We start from the raw sequence: 16,489 nt of genomic DNA, 5'->3' as shown, positions 1-16,489 counted from the left end.
ACAATGGTCTAGGACTCTTGGCATGGCATAGATACATGCCTTGCTGTCACATGGCAAAGAAAAATGGCTAAGAATTTAAAAATGGATGGTAACAGATCATGTAATCCAGTGATCATTCAACCTGATATTCTGAGCAAAATGAGCCCTCAGCCATGTTTGTAGATGCTTCCATCGCTTCATACTGACAAACATTTTAGACTTCAGAATGACATTCTTGAAATCTTGTAATATAGATTCACATATTCAGCCCAAGGTTTCCAGAAACAACTTTTGTAGCCCAGTTATTAGATAAAGAGACCTCTGGATTCTATTCCTTTCTCTGCCATTGCCTTACTAGGTGATCTGGGGCAGGTCACTTAACCTCTCTGGGCCTCAGTTTGCACATCTGTAAGATAAGGATAACATAGTCCCAGCCCATGAGAAGTCAAGAAGGGTTTGAACTCATGTGGTTGATGATTTTTCCTCACTAGAGGTGGAATTCACCTGTGTGCAGAAGGTCTGCCACTTCTCTCTCCAAACAAGAAGAGCTATTGGAGCTCAGTCCTGACCAAGAACCTTTTGAATAGCCATAGAAATAGGCCTGAATTTTTCTGACATATGGGGGTTTGAAAGGACACACAAGCAGATCTGAGACCAACTGCAGATTTCTTTCTGGAAGGCAGCATATTTACTCTGAGCAACTCAGTTGAGCCTGGTTTCTCCCAGTAAAGCCACACACATGGAGTTCAGGAGCTATTTTGTATGGGAGCTTGTAGCGGGGTGGCTGCCCCACTCCTGGATAACAGGTTAAAAGCAGCCAAGCTAGGCTGATTGGGGAAGCAGCCACAGGTGTGGCTAGCTCAATTAGGGCCCAGCTGGCCCTGATAAAAGGGCTGTAGGTCAGGCGACAGAGGAGTTTTATTCTAGCTCTAGAGTGGGAAGGCTAGCTGCTTGGTAGTAAGGTACCTGAAGCAGTACACAGCAGTGCTGGGGAGCTCCAGCCTGATAAACCCCTAGGCTGCAGGCTTTGCTAAAGGCCAGGAAAGGTACTGGGGCTACAGAGGTGTAGCCTGGGAATAGGCTGAGGCAGCAGGTCCTAACCCCTTGCCAATGATGACTGGCCTAGTGAGTGAGGGCTATATGATGACTGGCAATAGCCACTGAGGCAAAGTGGGGATAAAGGATTGGGGGTTCCCCTAGATGGGGAGACCCAGAGAGTGGGTACTACTGGGGCAGAACCCTGAGGTAAAGGGGCACTGGGGTCTGGGAGGGACCCGGGGGCCCTAAGGCAGGTGAGACAGCAGCTAGCAGAGGGCGCTCTGTATTTAGAGTTGAGCTAACTCCCAAAACGACCAGCAAGAGGCACCGCTTTGCTACAGTCTCGCTTTGCTACAGAGCTGTTTACTCATCTATGCCCTGGTCTACACTAGGACTTTAGGTCGAATTTAGCAGCGTTAAATCGATTTAAACCTGCACCCGTCCACACAATGAAGCCCTTTATTTCGACTTAAAGGGCTCTTAAAATCGATTTCCTTACTCCACCCCTGACAAGTGGATTAGCGCTTAAATCGACGTTGCCGGCTCGAATTTGGGGTACTGTGGACACAATTCGATGGTATTGGCCTCCGGGAGCTATCCCAGAGTGCTCCATTCTGACCGCTCTGGACAGCGCTCTCAACTCAGATGCACTGGCCAGGTAGACAGGAAAAGAACCGCGAACTTTTGAATCTCATTTCCTGTTTGGCCAGCGTGGCAAGCTGCAGGTGACCATGCAGAGCTCATCAGCAGAGGTGACCATGATGGAGTCCCAGAATCGCAAAAGAGCTCCAGCATGGACTGAACGGGAGGTACGGGATCTGATCGCTGTTTGGGGAGAGGAATCCGTGCTATCAGAACTCCGTTCCAGTTTTCGAAATGCCAAAACCTTTCTGAAAATCTCCCAGGGCATGAAGGACAGAGGCCATAACAGGGACCCGAAGCAGTGCCGCGTGAAACTGAAGGAGCTGAGGCAAGCCTACCAGAAAACCAGAGAGGCGAACAGCCGCTCTGGGTCAGAGCCCCAAACATGCCGCTTCTATGATGAGCTGCATGCCATTTTAGGGGGTTCAGCCACCACTACCCCAGCCGTGTTGTTTGACTCCTTCAATGGAGATGGAGGCAATACAGAAGTAGGTTTTGGGGATGAAGAAGATGATGATGAGGAGGTTGTAGATAGCTCACAGCAAGCAAGCGGAGAAACCGGTTTTCCCGACAGCCAGGAACTGTTTCTCACCCTAGACCTGGAGCCAGTACCCCCCGAACCCACCCAAGGCTGCTTCCTGGACTCAGCAGGCGGAGAAGGGACCTCTGGTGAGTGTACCTTTTAAAATGCTATACATGGTTTAAAAGCAAGCATGTGAAAGGATTACTTTGCCCTGGCATTTGCGGTTCTGCCTTTGCAAAAGGTTTCTGGGGAGGGCAGCCTTATTTCGTCCTTCATGGTAGGACACTTTACCACTCCAGGCCAGCAACACGTACTGGGGAATCACTGTAGAACAAAGCATTGCAGTGTATGTTTGCTGGCATTCAACCAAAATCACGCGGTGGGAGGAGGCAAAATGCGACCTTGTAACGAAAGCACATGTGCTATGTATGTAATGTTAACAGCAACACGTACTGGGGAATCACTGTAGAACAAAGCATTGCAGTGTATGTTTGCTGGCATTCAACCAAAATCACGCGGTGGGAGGAGGCAAAATGCGACCTTGTAACGAAAGCACATGTGCTATGTATGTAATGTTAACAGCAAGGTTTACCCTGAAAGAGTGTAGCCACTGTTTTATAAAATGTGTCTTTTTAAATACCGCTGTCCCTTTTTTTTTCTCCACCAGCTGCATGTGTTTCAATGATCACAGGATCTTCTCCTTCCCAGAGGCTAGTGAAGCTTAGAAAGAAAAAAAAACGCACTCGCGATGAAATGTTCTCCGAGCTCATGCTGTCCTCCCACACTGACAGAGCACAGACGAATGCGTGGAGGCAAATAATGTCAGAGTGCAGGAAAGCACAAAATGACCGGGAGGAGAGGTGGCGGGCTGAAGAGAGTAAGTGGCGGGCTGAAGAGAGTAAGTGGCGGGCTGAAGACAGGGCTGAAGCTCAAAGGTGGCGGCAGCGTGATGAGAGGAGGCAGGATTCAATGCTGAGGCTGCTGCAGGACCAAACCAGTATGCTCCAGTGTATGGTTGAGCTGCAGCAAAGGCAGCTGGAGCACAGACTGCCACTGCAGCCCCTCTGTAACCAACCGCCCTCCTCCCCAAGTTCCATAGCCTCCACACCCAGACGCCCAAGAACGCGGTGGGGAGGCCTCCGGCCAACCAGCCACTCCCCCACAGAGGATTGCCCAAAAAAAAGAAGGCTGTCATTCAATAAATTTTAAAGTTGTAAACTTTTAAAGTGCTGTGCTTAAAGTGCTGTGTGGCATTTTCCTTCCCTCCTCCACCACCCCTCCTGGGATACCTTGGTAGTCATCCCCCTATTTGTGTGATGAATGAATAACGAATGCATGACTGTGAAGCAGCAATGACTTTATTGGCTCTGCAAGCAATGATTAAAGGGAGGAGGGGAGGGTGGTTAGCTTACAGGGAAGTAGAGTGAACCAAGGGGTGGGGGGGTTCATCAAGGAGAAACAAACAGAACTTTCACACCGTAGCCTGGCCAGTCATGAAACTGTTTTTCAAAGCTTCTCTGATGCGTACCGCGCCCTCCTGTGCTCTTCTAACCGCCCTGGTGTCTGGCTGCGCGTAACCAGCAGCCAGGCGATTTGCCTCAACCTCCCACCCCGCCATAAACGTCTCCCCCTTACTCTCACAGATATTGTGGAGCACACAGCAAGCAGTAATAACAGTGGGAATATTGGTTTCGCTGAGGTCTAAGCGAGTCAATAAACTGCGCCAGCGCGCCTTTAAACGTCCAAATGCACATTCTACCACCATTCTGCACTTGCTCAGCCTGTAGTTGAACAGCTCCTGACCACTGTCCAGGCTGCCTGTGTACGGCTTCATGAGCCATGGCATTAAGGGGTAGGCTGGGTCCCCAAGGATACATATAGGCATTTCAACATCCCCAACAGTTATTTTCTGGTCTGGGAATAAAGTCCCTTCCTGCAGCTTTTGAAACAGACCAGAGTTCCTGAAGATGCGAGCATCATGCACCTTTCCCGGCCATCCCACGTTGATGTTGGTGAAACGTCCCTTGTGATCCACCAGAGCTTGCAGCACTATCGAAAAGTACCCCTTGCGGTTTATGTACTCGGCGGCTTGGTGCTCCGGTGCCAAGATAGGGATATGGGTTCCATCTATAGCCCCACCACAGTTAGGGAATCCCATTGCAGCAAAGCCATCCACTATGACCTGCACATTTCCCAGGGTCACTACCCTTGATATCAGCAGATCTTTGATTGCGTGGGCTACTTGCATCACAGCAGCCCCCACAGTAGATTTGCCCACTCCAAATTGATTCCCAACTGACCGGTAGCTGTCTGGCGTTGCAAGCTTCCACAGGGCTATCGCCACTCGCTTCTCAACTGTGAGGGCTGCTCTCATCTTGGTATTCATGCGCTTCAGGACAGGGGAAAGCAAGTCACAAAGTTCCATGAAAGTGCCCTTACGCATGCGAAAGTTTCGCAGCCACTGGGAATCGTCCCAGACCTGCAACACTATGCGGTCCCACCAGTCTGTGCTTGTTTCCCGAGCCCAGAATCGGCGTTCCACAGCATGAACCTGCCCCATTAGCACCATGATGCATGCATTGTCAGGGCCCATGCTTTCAGAGAAATCTGTGTCCATGTCCTGATCACTCACGGGACCGCGCTGACGTCGCCTCCTCGCCCGGTATCGCGTTGCCATGTTCTGGTGCTGCATATACTGCTGAATAATGCGTGTGGTGGTTAATGTGCTCCTAATTGCCAAAGTGAGCTGAGCGGGCTCCATGCTTGCCGTGGTATGGCGTCCGCACAGAAAAAAGGCGCGGAACGATTGTCTGCCGTTGCTCTGACGGAGGGAGGGGCGACTGACGACACGGCTTACAGGGTTGGCTTCAGGGAGCTAAAATCAACAAAGGGGGTGCCTGTACATCAAGGAGTATTTCAGGCAGGACTTCACGGAGGGTTCCAATAAGAAATGGTGCACCTAAGTTATCGTTCTTATTGGAACAAGGAGGTTAGCCTGGCCTCTGATTGATACATGGCTAGATTTACCTCGCTGCACCTTCTCTGTGAGTGACTGCAGTGTGACCTAGAGGAATGAGTCCCCTAGACAGGGGAGGAGGCAAATGAGTACAAAACAAATCTGGTCTATTTCTTGTTTTGACCCACTCCATCTATCTTTTACATCTTTGGCTGGCAGCAGACGGTGCAGAAGGACTGCATGCCATCCACATCTCATGGCTGCTCGGCAGAAGATGGTACAGTACGACTGCTAGCCATCCCCATCTCTTGCCTGCCTGGCAGAAGATGGTGCAATACGACTGCTAGCAATCCTCATCTCTTGCCTGCCTGGCAGAAGATGATACAGTACGACTGCTAGCAGTCCGTATCGCCTGCCTGCTCACCATAAGACGGTTCAATAGGACTGACTGCAGGACTAAAGAGAATGACCTGGTCAAGTCACTCCAAATTTAGTCCCTGCGCCCATGTCTGCCCAGGCGCTCCCAGCCGACGCGGCCAGGAGCACCTCGGACACGATGAGGACGACTACCAATCGTATTGCACCGTCTGCTGCCAGAAGGCAAGGGGTTGCTGCTACTGTGCAGCAAAGCCGTACCGCGTCTGCCAGCACCCAGGAGACATAGGGTGACGGTTACCTGAGCGGGCTCCATGCTTGCTGTGGTATGGCGTCTGCACAGGTAACTCAGGAAAAAAGGCGCGAAATGATTGTCTGCCCTTGCTTTCACGGAGGGAGGGAGGGAACGGGGGCCTGACGACACGTACCCAGAACCACCCGCGACAATGTTTTAGCCCCATCAGAGCGCTCCATTGTGACTGCTCTGGACAGCACTCTCAGATGCCCGATTGTTTGCCATTGCTCTGACGCTGGGAGGGGCGCTTACAGGGTTGGCTTCAGGGAGCTAAAATCAACAAAGGGGGTGGCTTTACATCAAGGAGTATTTCAGGCAGGACTTCACAGAGGGTTCCAATAAGAAATGGTGCACCTAAGTTATTGTCCTTATTGGAGCAAGAAGGTTAGCCTGGCCTCTGATTGATACATGGCTAGATTTACCTCGCTGCACCTTGACTGCAGTGTGATCTAGAAGAATGAGTCCCCTAGACAGGGGAGGGGGGGGAAGCAAATGAGTACAAAACAAATCTGGTCTATTTCTTGTTTTGACCCACTCCATCTATCTTTTACATCTTTGGCTGGCAGCAGACGGTGCAGAAGGACTGCATGCCATCCACATCTCATGACTGCTCGGCAGAAGATGGTACAGCACGACTGCTAGCAGTCCGTATCGCCTGCCCGCTCACCATAAGACGGTTCAATAGGACTGACTGCAGGACTAAAGAGAATGACCTGGTCAAGTCACTCCAAATTTAGTCCCTGTGCCCATGTCTGCCCAGGCGCTCCTGATCGACCTCACAGAGGCGACCAGGAGCACCTCAGACATGACGATGACGGCTACCAGTCGTACTGTACCGTCTGCTGCCACAAGGCAAGGGGTTGCTGCTACTGTGTAGCAATGCCGTACCGCGTCTGCCAGCACCCAGGAGACATAGGGTGACGGTTACCTGAGCGGGCTCCATGCTTGCCATGGTATGGCGTCTGCACAGGTAATTCAGGAAAAAAGGCGCGAAATGATTGTCTGCCCTTGCTTTCACGGGGGGAGGGAGGGAACGGGAGGCTGACGATATGTACCCAGAACCACCCGCGACAATGTTTTAGCCCCATCCGGCATTGGGATCTCAACCCAGAATTCCAATGGGCAGCGGAGACTGCGGGAACTGTGGGATAGCTACCCACAGTGCAACGCTCCGGAAGTCGACGCTTGCCTCGGTACTGTGGAAGCGCTCCGCCGAGTTAATGCACTTAATGCACTTAGAGCATTTTCTGTGGGGACACACACACTCGAATTTATAAAACCGATTTCTAAAAAACCGACTTCTATAAATTCGACCTTATTCCGTAGTGTAGACATACCCTATTTCCCTCCTTTGACAGAAGTTAATGGAATTAATTTTCTGCAGTTACAATGAGTCTAAAATCAGCCCTGAGGAGGTGGAAAGGTACAACCATGACACAGGAACACCAACGTTGTGGGGAAACTGACAGCTAGAAATATGACTGGACATGCAGAACCAATAGCACATAGCCATATGTTGGGAAGTAAATGAACAAGCCTTTACTATCACCTGATACTGGGTAAATCCTACACTAGATATTTAAATCCTTTCTCCTCGGAGTGTAGCAGTATCAATGAATATGTATACATTTCTAAAGCAGCCATTACTATAGTATCTGGGGCTCTGTCATAATAATGTCCATAATTAATGGCAGAGACAAGAATAGAACTCAGATCTTCTGGCTCCCACTTTTGTGCCTTATGCACTCAATCTCATAGCCTCTCTACAGATATTACTACTTACAACAAATCCATGAAATCCATGCAGTTCCTCTCTCCTTCCACCCACCCACAGGACGTTTAACTGGAAAAATCCTGCTCTGAGAAAAGCGAGGCTAACAGTTACGAAAGGTCCTACTCTCAAAGGAGTGAGGCCTAATTGTTATGAAAACACCTACCCAAAGACACAATGTTCGGAAGGTCGTTACACTCAGGCTCAGCCCAATCTTTGGCTGAAGTCAATTCCTCAGCTGTTGGCCTTTGTCACTGAGAGCTCTGTCTAAGACCTGCAAGGAAGGTGTGGGCTCTGTTAGCCAGCGTCTGGCTGATTCGCAGCTGCTGCTCCTGGGCCTGGAGAATAGGGGGTGGGGAAAGATGGCCTACTCCCCCTAAACCTGAACAGGTCTTCCTGGCAAAAGACCACAGACAACTGATGCTGCATAAAATGTTTATTTAGAAAGTGGAGAGACTGGACTCCTGACCCATCCAGTAACAATTGTGTTCTTTTTCCCCATGATCAAAGTAACCAATGACAAATTTTAGGTCTGATACCACCAGTGATTGAAACAAATGCTCTATGCCATATGAAGGCAGAAATCCTCATTTTCCAATGGCATATAACAGTTAATTCTAACCCTGGCAATTCACAAAACATTAGATATTATAATCACACTGAATACTGTTTTCTCTTTCCAACTTCCTTCCACTTGATTTCCAACCTGATTAATGTGGCTGGTATCTACAGCCATTCTAGAATCCCAGTATCACCCAACATCCTGGAATAGATGCACACGCTTTGGGGAGGAGGAAAAGCTTGTGTCTAACTAAAAGAACAGGCAATCTAAGTTATTCAACAGCCAGGTATGTCCAGGTCACTTCTGAGCTCAGGACAAACTACTGCCAGGTCCCCATCAGTTATAAGTGTAACCCTTCTGCCCATCAGAGTTGGCAGCAACAAGGGCCGGGTTCAGTATCTAGGGTTTCCATTCCAAAAACACAATGCAAAACTGGCTTGAGCCCCCACCCAGTGACCTGGGACAAATATATACCACCCCCACTGGGTGCCTATAAGAGGAAGTACTTCCCCTCTGGCAAGCACAGAGTCTGAGTGTAACAAAAGCCTTTTAATAACAGAGAGAAACAATGTGGCATTATGTTGGAGGAACACCACCAACAGGATTCATAACACAACCCATGAGCAAAAACCCATCCCAAGCAAAATGGGCCGTGTCCTTTCCCTTTGGTTCTTGAATCCAGCAACCCAAAAGTCACCCAAAGTCCCAAAAGTCCAACAACCCAAAAGTCTCTGTCCCTGGTCAGTGCAGCCCCAGAGTTCAAAAATTTATCTGCAGAGTTTTACCTCCCAACCTGGGCAGAGGTAGGAGGGTTAAGGGATACCTTACATGGTCTGAAGCCAATTGCCCCACCTCTCCATGGGGCTCTGCTCCACTCTACCAGCCATCCCATGAGCCACTCCAGCTGTTCCACAAAGTGCTCCACAATATATTTTCAGGCTCCCCCACAACTTAACACAACACTCAGTGATTTCAACTCTTAGTAATTTTAGCTCTTTTGTGATCTACAGCTTGTAGTAGGAGAACCTCAGTGCTAGTACACTATTGGCCCAAAGTGAATTCAGCTCAGCAGCCTGTAACTAGATTCTTAATAGAATCAAAACTAGCTCTGCCATCCTACAGGGAAAGGGGGGACAGAGAGAAGGGGATACAATTAGCATGTAGGGCCCTCACCAGGGAGCCCATACTACCAGGTATTAATACCTATCCCCAACCTTTCTCAATTAACTGCATTTTGGAACCCATGTCCCTTTCCTAGCGAGCGCTTCTTAGTTGATGGCGAGTCCCTCCATCGTAACAAAAGGCCAAGTACAGTTCCACTATCCTTGATTCACATAATCATGATAATAACAATTTATTCTTCCTGCCCCAATAACAGAGAAACTGGGGATCCCACAGCAGCCAAAGTGACCATTTGGGCAGCTATGGGCTCATGCTAGGCGGGGTGGGTGTGCCTATGCAAATGAGATGAGCCCTTGAAGTTCTTTTCCACAACTTGCCACAACTCACCACCAGATGTCAGGGTGGAGCTCATCCTGACTCTGCTTACATAAGGAAACAGATCTTTTATTCAGTTGTCACCCCCTTCAGGGAGGACACTACCTATCGAGCAGACTTACTTAGCACCAGCAGGTAGGTCACTGGTGACAAACCAGACAATAGTCCCACATCGGGCCTACCGTCCCTCTGGGAGGCTCTAGCCATCAGCAGGCCTCAAGCTAGCCTAGTCAGACCTTTCTCTCAGAGTGAGCCCTAGAGATCTAATCTCCTTCCCGGCCAGCCCCCAACTGACTTGTGCTCTCCCTCTTTTAACTCCACCCTCCAAGCTTGCCACCTACTGCAGATGTAGCAGGGAGGGGCAGACTGATCCTGTAGCCATTTGTTAACCCTTTCTTGGGCAGTGTGTGGTTTGTAAACCCCATTGTACAAAGCACCACAGTGGACTCAAGCCAGAGAAAACCACTCAAATGAATAACCACAACAATAGTACTACATTTTCCTCTGCTACCACTGGCAACTATTCAATTAAATAACTCCTACATGATGAGATTCCATTAGTCATTAAACTTTTTCAATTAATTCTCATTCATTCTGATAGCATAATCTGGGTTTTGGTAAGCATCCACTGTCAAACACTGATAAGGAAGGAGAATTTGCCTTTCATGTCATAGAGGTGGTAATAGCACCTCATCAGAGCTGATAAAGTCTGAGATATTACCCTCCACAGCACAGCAGTCACTTGAATGCAGTTAGCAGGTAGTAATCCAGTATTAGAGTCACATCTACAAGAAAGAAATTAACTATATTCAGGAGCCTTTCACACCTCTCTAGCACTTCAGGAGCATTCAAATCCTGTCTCTTGCACTGGCTATACTGGAAAATTGCACCAGTTTAATCTAACTAAAACAGTACCGGGCAAGCTGGTTGAAACTATAGTAAAGAATAAAATTGTCAGACACATAGATGAACATAATTTGTTGGAGAAGAGTCAACACGGATTTTGTAAAGGGAAATCATGCCTCACCAATCTGTTAGAATTCTGTGAGAGGGTCAACAAGCATGTGGACACGGGGGATCCAGTTGATATAGTGTACTTGGACTTTCAGAAAGCCTCTGACAAGGCTAAAGGTTCTTAAGCAAAATAAGCAATTATAGTATAAGAGAAAAGGTGCTCTTATGGATCAGCAACTGGTTAAAAGATAGGAAACAAGCGGTAGAAATAAATGGTCAATTTTCACAATGGAAAGAGGTAAATAACAGCGTCCCCCACAGACCTATACTGGGCCCAGTGCTGTTCAATATATTCATAAATGATCTAGAAAAAGGGGTAAACTGTGAGGTGGCAAAGTTTTCAGAGGATAAAAAATTACTCAAGGTAGTTAAGTCCAAAGCTGACTGTGAAGAGTTACAAAGGGATCTTGCTAAACTGAGTGACCGCAACAAAATGGCAGATGAAATTCAATGTTAAGTGCAAAGTAATGCACATTGGAAAAAATAATCCCAAGTGTACATACAAAATGAAGGGGTCTACATTAGCTTTTGCCACTCAATAAAGATCTTAGAGTCACTGTGGATAGTTCTCTGAAATCATCTGCTCAATGTGAAGTGGCAGTCAAAAAAGTGAACAGAATGTTTGGAACCATGAGAAAAGAGAGAGATAATGAGACAGAAAACATCACAAAGCCATTATATAAATCCATGGGACACCCACACCTTGAATACGCATGCAAGACATATTAGAATTGAAAAAGGGACAGGAAGGGCAACAAAAATGATTAGGGGCATGGAACAGCTTTCATGTGAGGAGAAATTAAAAAGATGGGGACTGTGTATCTTAGACAAGAGATCACAGTGGGTATGATAGAGGTCTATAAAATCATGAGTGGTGTGGAGAAAGTGAATAGAGAAGTATAATATACATCCTTCATATAACACAAGAACTAGAGGACACCTGATGAAATTAATAGACAGCAGGTTTAAAACAAACATAAGGATATATTTCTTCACACAACACATGGTCAAACTGTGGAACTTGTTGCCATGGGATATTGTAGAGGCCAAAAAATAAGTGGGATCAAAAAAGAATTAGATAAGTGCATGCAGGATAGGTCCATCAATGGTTATTAGCCAAGATGGTCAGTGATGCAACTCCATGCTCTAGGTGTCCCTAAACCACCAACTTCCAGAAGCTGAGACTGGACAAAGGGAATGAATCACTCAAAATTGCCCTGTTCAGTTCATTCCCTCTGAAGTGTCTGGCAAAGTCCACTGTCAGAAAACAGCATACTGGGCTAGATGGACCATTGATCAGAACTAGTATGACCATTCTTATGATCTCCTAATGTAGACAGACTTAAAACAGCTAAAAACTTGCCTATACCAATTTAGCTTCATTTGTAAAGTAGCAGATTAAGCTGAGAATGGGCGACGGGATGGATCACTTGATTATTAACTGTTCTGTTCATTCTCTCTGGGGCCCCTGGCATTGGCCACTGTTGGAAGACAGGATACTGGGCTAGATGGACCTTTGGTCTGATTCAGTATGGCTGTTCATATGTTCTTACATTGTATACACAAAGTTTAAACAGATGTGTGTGTAGATTAGGCAGTTAACAAGACTGAGTTAAAATAAATTTTAGTTAAACCAGTACAACTTTTTACTAAAGACAAGGGGGCAGATATAAAAGTATTTAGGCACCTAAAGATGTAGATAGGTGTCCATTGGGAGTTAAGCACCTTGGATGGGATCCACGAAGGGACTTGGACATTGCAAAGCTGCACGTCACAGCCCCAAACTCTTAGGCGTCTAGACAACCACAGAAACAACAGTCTGAGCCACAAAGCCTGAGTCAGGCACTTACACTCCCTATACACTGAATGTGGAGAAATAGGCTCCTCAGAAGCTAGCACACCAGGTGGGGACCTGCCTCAGCTAGCCAATGGGAGATGCTGACCAGAGGGGCGTGTGCTAAGCCCCACCCTTCTCTAGGAGATAGGTGCCTAAGCCTGGGCTGCAGGGAGGGGCCTTTTTCTTCTAGCAATACATGAAAAGAAAGCAGATGGCTTAGGTGCCTAAACCACTTGTTGTGGGAATGACTTTGGCACCTGCCTCGCTCCAAACAAAAAGGCCAGAGGAGATGGTGGTGCTACTGGCCTTATAACTTCTAGCCCAGTAGTTAGAGCACTCATCTGGGATACGGGAGACCCAGGTTTAATTCCTCCCCTTTCTGTCAGAGGAGGAGAAAGGATCTGATCAAGGTGTCTCCCACGTTTCTGGAGGGTGCATGAACCACCAGGCTACAGAGTCATTCTCACACTCTCTCTCTCTCTCTGGCACCATGACTGTTTCACTATGGATAAATACTGCCAGTCCTGAGAGGTGGGAGACCCCCTCTTCAAATCTTTTCTCCCGCTCGGACAGAGAGGGGGTGGGGGATTGGGCCCCACATGTGACTTAAGAGACTGAAGCACCTAAGTTGCTTCATGGCTTGCACCCATAGATCTTTTGAAAATCCCACTGTACCTCTATCTGCAGTGTTAGGTGCCTAAATACCTTTGAAAATATGGCCTCAGAGTCATGGGAACCAGAGTGAAATGCATAGTTGAATAAAATGAACTGGTATTGTCATGCATTTAAAGTATTTCCCATTGTAGAATGAAGCTCAGGGTACAAATCTGGAAAACTTGGTTGCTATTATTTCCTGGTTAACCTATTGGTTTGTTTCTGAGTGTGCAGTATGGATGGTTGTGTAAAACACTCCTAGATCTTTTCCCCTGTAAAAGTTTTTAGATCTGATACATTTTCTCTGAAATGAGGAGGAATATTAGAAAGTTCTTACCAATCTTAGTGAAAACCTTAATTAAAGAGTCAGATGACTGACTTTGCATGGTTGCAACACTGGAGGTGCCAAGACCAATTTACGGTCACTGTAATTATACTGTAGGTGGTATCACACAATGTTAGCTAGAGGAGCAATTAAACAGAGGGTCAAACCATAGGCAGAGTTCAGCTTTTTCTAACCAAATGTTCTACAAGGACTTTTACTTTTTAAAGGAAGCTTCCAAGGGGATAGACACTGACAACTCAAAATCCTGGAGCTTTCCCTTCCTAGAATGTGTACAGTATAACAATAACATGTTTTTCCATACACTAAGGCCTTGTCTATATTAGAAAATTAAACTATATTGGTAAAACAGTACAAGCCCCCCCTAGTGTGGAGTCAGTTATATTGGACTTAAGGTGCTTTATACTAGTATAGCTATTCCCACACAGAAGGGAAATGATCAGCGACAGAGTGGGATCTGTCTGTATCATGATGGCCTCTATATGATGCTGCATATGGAAATGTTGGCACCATGACTCCACAAGTCTAGCTTGGCCCAAGGGCAGCTGATTGTCCTGCAGGCCAGACGGCTGCCCCACCTGGGAAAGGAGTTTTTATTATTTCGTTGAAGGACCATTATTAAGAATAATCTGGGGCTATCGGCTTTGAATGACTCTCTACTATTGGCCCACTCCCTTGGAGCAATGGTCCTTCTACACAGGGACCCCCAAGGGCAGGACAAGTATTACTGGTAGGTATGAAGTTTCTCAGGGTGAGCACATGACACAGAGAGGGAGGCTCTATTTCAAAGTGGGGCTCTGCTCGGTGCAGGGGATCACCATTGCCCCATGTAATCAGGGAATGCTGGAAAGAGCAAGGGCAGGAGGGAATGTGCCCAGCCTGAAACGCTGATGGACCACAGACTCGCAAAAGGGATGAGCTCAGAGTGGGGGAGGGGGTGTCTCAGGACTTTTGTTATTTTTCAAAGGTCTGTCACTCTTGAGTGCTGTAGGAGTAAAGTGACTGTTGTTAAGAAATTCTTTTGCTAAGCCTGTGTGCCTTTCGTGCCTGTCATGTTGTCTCCAGCAGGGTTAATCTAGAAGCCCAGAGCACCCACAGCATTGGTGAGATACTGAAAGAACATGTGTAAATGACTAGGGGACATGGTGAAGTTCAGACACTGGTTTCAGGATCAAGGGCAGCTGGGTGTCATCGTCCCATGTTCCAAGGATAGGCAAGGACAAAGAGGTCTGTGCTTGGGAGTATGCCCTATATACTCAGAGCTAGAAACAGTTACTAGACTCTACCCAGACCCAGTTGGCTTGAAAGCACATGGGACCTAGCAACTGGGTCCCTTTACAGCACACTGATGACTTTACAGTTAACTTCTGGGGAGTATGTCACTTAAGTTATGCGTGCTGTAAGGTACCTTTATACCAGTGTAACTCGTCCATGCTAGGTTCTGTACTGATACAGCTATTTTGATTTTAAAAAGTCACATCCTCAACAAAATAGTTATACTGGCATGAAAACGTGTGCATAGATTGAGGTCTAAGAGCAATGTGTGATTTTAGTCTGGTTGACTTTTACTTCAGGTGGGTGTGGGCGGGGGAGAACAAAGTCTCTACAAAGGCTGGGTCAACAGTAGGGAAATTTTCTCCAAAATTTGAACTGGTTTTAAAACCAGTTCAGCTAAATTTGGAGCTGTAGCACAGACCAACATTTTAATTACATTTCTGGTGGTTTTCAAACCAGGTCAGTAAAAGGTTCTCAGGCCACCTTTAGCTTGGTGCATGCTATAGCTCCAACCTGGTTTTAAATCTGGTTAGAATTCTGGGGGGAATTTCCCCCTTCTAGACAGGTCTCATGTGAGAAGAGTGAGAGTGACTCAATCACTAAAGAACTGAACCATTGTGCTTTGAACTGGCAAATTAACCCCACTGTCAGCACCAATTATGCTAAGTGTATACACTAGACATGCTGTTTAGGGTGTAGGTTAGTTCACGTTTTACCTTGTGTATACACTATAACTGTTATACTCTAGGTATTTATACCACAGTTCCCTGAAGCACTGGCTTCTGGGATATTTTGAAAGGCCTTCTGGGAGTTCAGAGGAATTATGGGAGATAAACTTCTATCATCCCTCTGGGAAAATCCCACAAGACCCTTGATGCTGGAGGCATTTCCTAGTTTTTCTCAAAATGAAGGTCAAGGTTAACACTCCGTGAGGATTTCTGATGAAACTTTTGAAAATCAGTTGACAGATATCTATTCTGTTAGGTATTATACAATCCTCACTGCTGTACTGTCTGAGGTTCAGATCCACAAAGGTAGTTAGGTTTCCATAACTTCCATTGATTCAATATTAAATAAACCCACCTTTGACCCCATTTGCTTCTCCAGCTACTGCCTCATCTCACTTACAAATCTCTGCTCAATGAATGCACTATCTGCAATCATTGTCTGGAGTTCCTCTCCTCCAGTTCCATTTTAGACCTTCTCCATTCCAGCTTCTGCCCCTTGCCCTCCATTGAAATTACTTTTGCCAAAGTCTCTAATGAATGCTTCCTAGCCAAAACTCAGAACCATTACTCCATCCTCATCATCCTTGGACATTGTCAGCCTCCTTCAATACTCTCAACCATACTCTTCTTGAAATCTTGTCCTCTCTTGGCTTTGATGACTCTGGCCTTGCCTGGTTCTTCTCCTATGTCTCTAGTTGCTCACTGAACATGTCTTTTGGAGGGATCTCTTCATCCTCTCTCCAACTTTCCGTGGGAGTTCCACAGGGCTGTCATTGGTCCTCTTCTCCTCTCCCTCTACACACTATCTCTGTGTAATCTCATTTGCATACACAAATTCAGCTGTCATATCTAGTGGTGTCCCCCAGGGATCTGTACTGGGACCAGTGCTGTTCATAATATTCATAAATGATCTGGGAAAGGGGATAAAAAGCGAGGTTGCAAAATTTGAAGATGATACAAAGTTATTCAAGATAGTTAAATCCAAAGCAGACTGTGCAGG

At 46.8% G+C, this 16,489-nt stretch overlaps 1 protein-coding gene and 1 long non-coding RNA gene across 2 annotated transcripts in view; both read left to right on the top strand.

Annotated features, from left to right (window-relative positions):
- The window catches only part of LOC142070939 (uncharacterized), a 90,410-nt gene that overhangs the window by 53,467 nt on the left and 20,454 nt on the right, over nt 1-16,489 (top strand). The gene's annotated exons all lie outside the window — the stretch shown is intronic.
- Nucleotides 1,424-3,391, top strand: LOC125632859 (uncharacterized). Its single transcript, XM_048841699.2, has 2 exons — nt 1,424-2,328; nt 2,850-3,391. Exons 1-2 carry the CDS (start codon nt 1,749-1,751, stop codon nt 3,389-3,391), a joined length of 1,122 nt encoding a protein of 373 aa, XP_048697656.2. The 5' UTR covers nt 1,424-1,748.

This window comes from Caretta caretta, chromosome 2 (genome assembly GCF_965140235.1).
Source record: "Caretta caretta isolate rCarCar2 chromosome 2, rCarCar1.hap1, whole genome shotgun sequence".
Taxonomy (NCBI): Eukaryota; Metazoa; Chordata; order Testudines; family Cheloniidae; genus Caretta; species Caretta caretta.
This window is presented reverse-complemented; position numbering and strand designations above follow the sequence as displayed.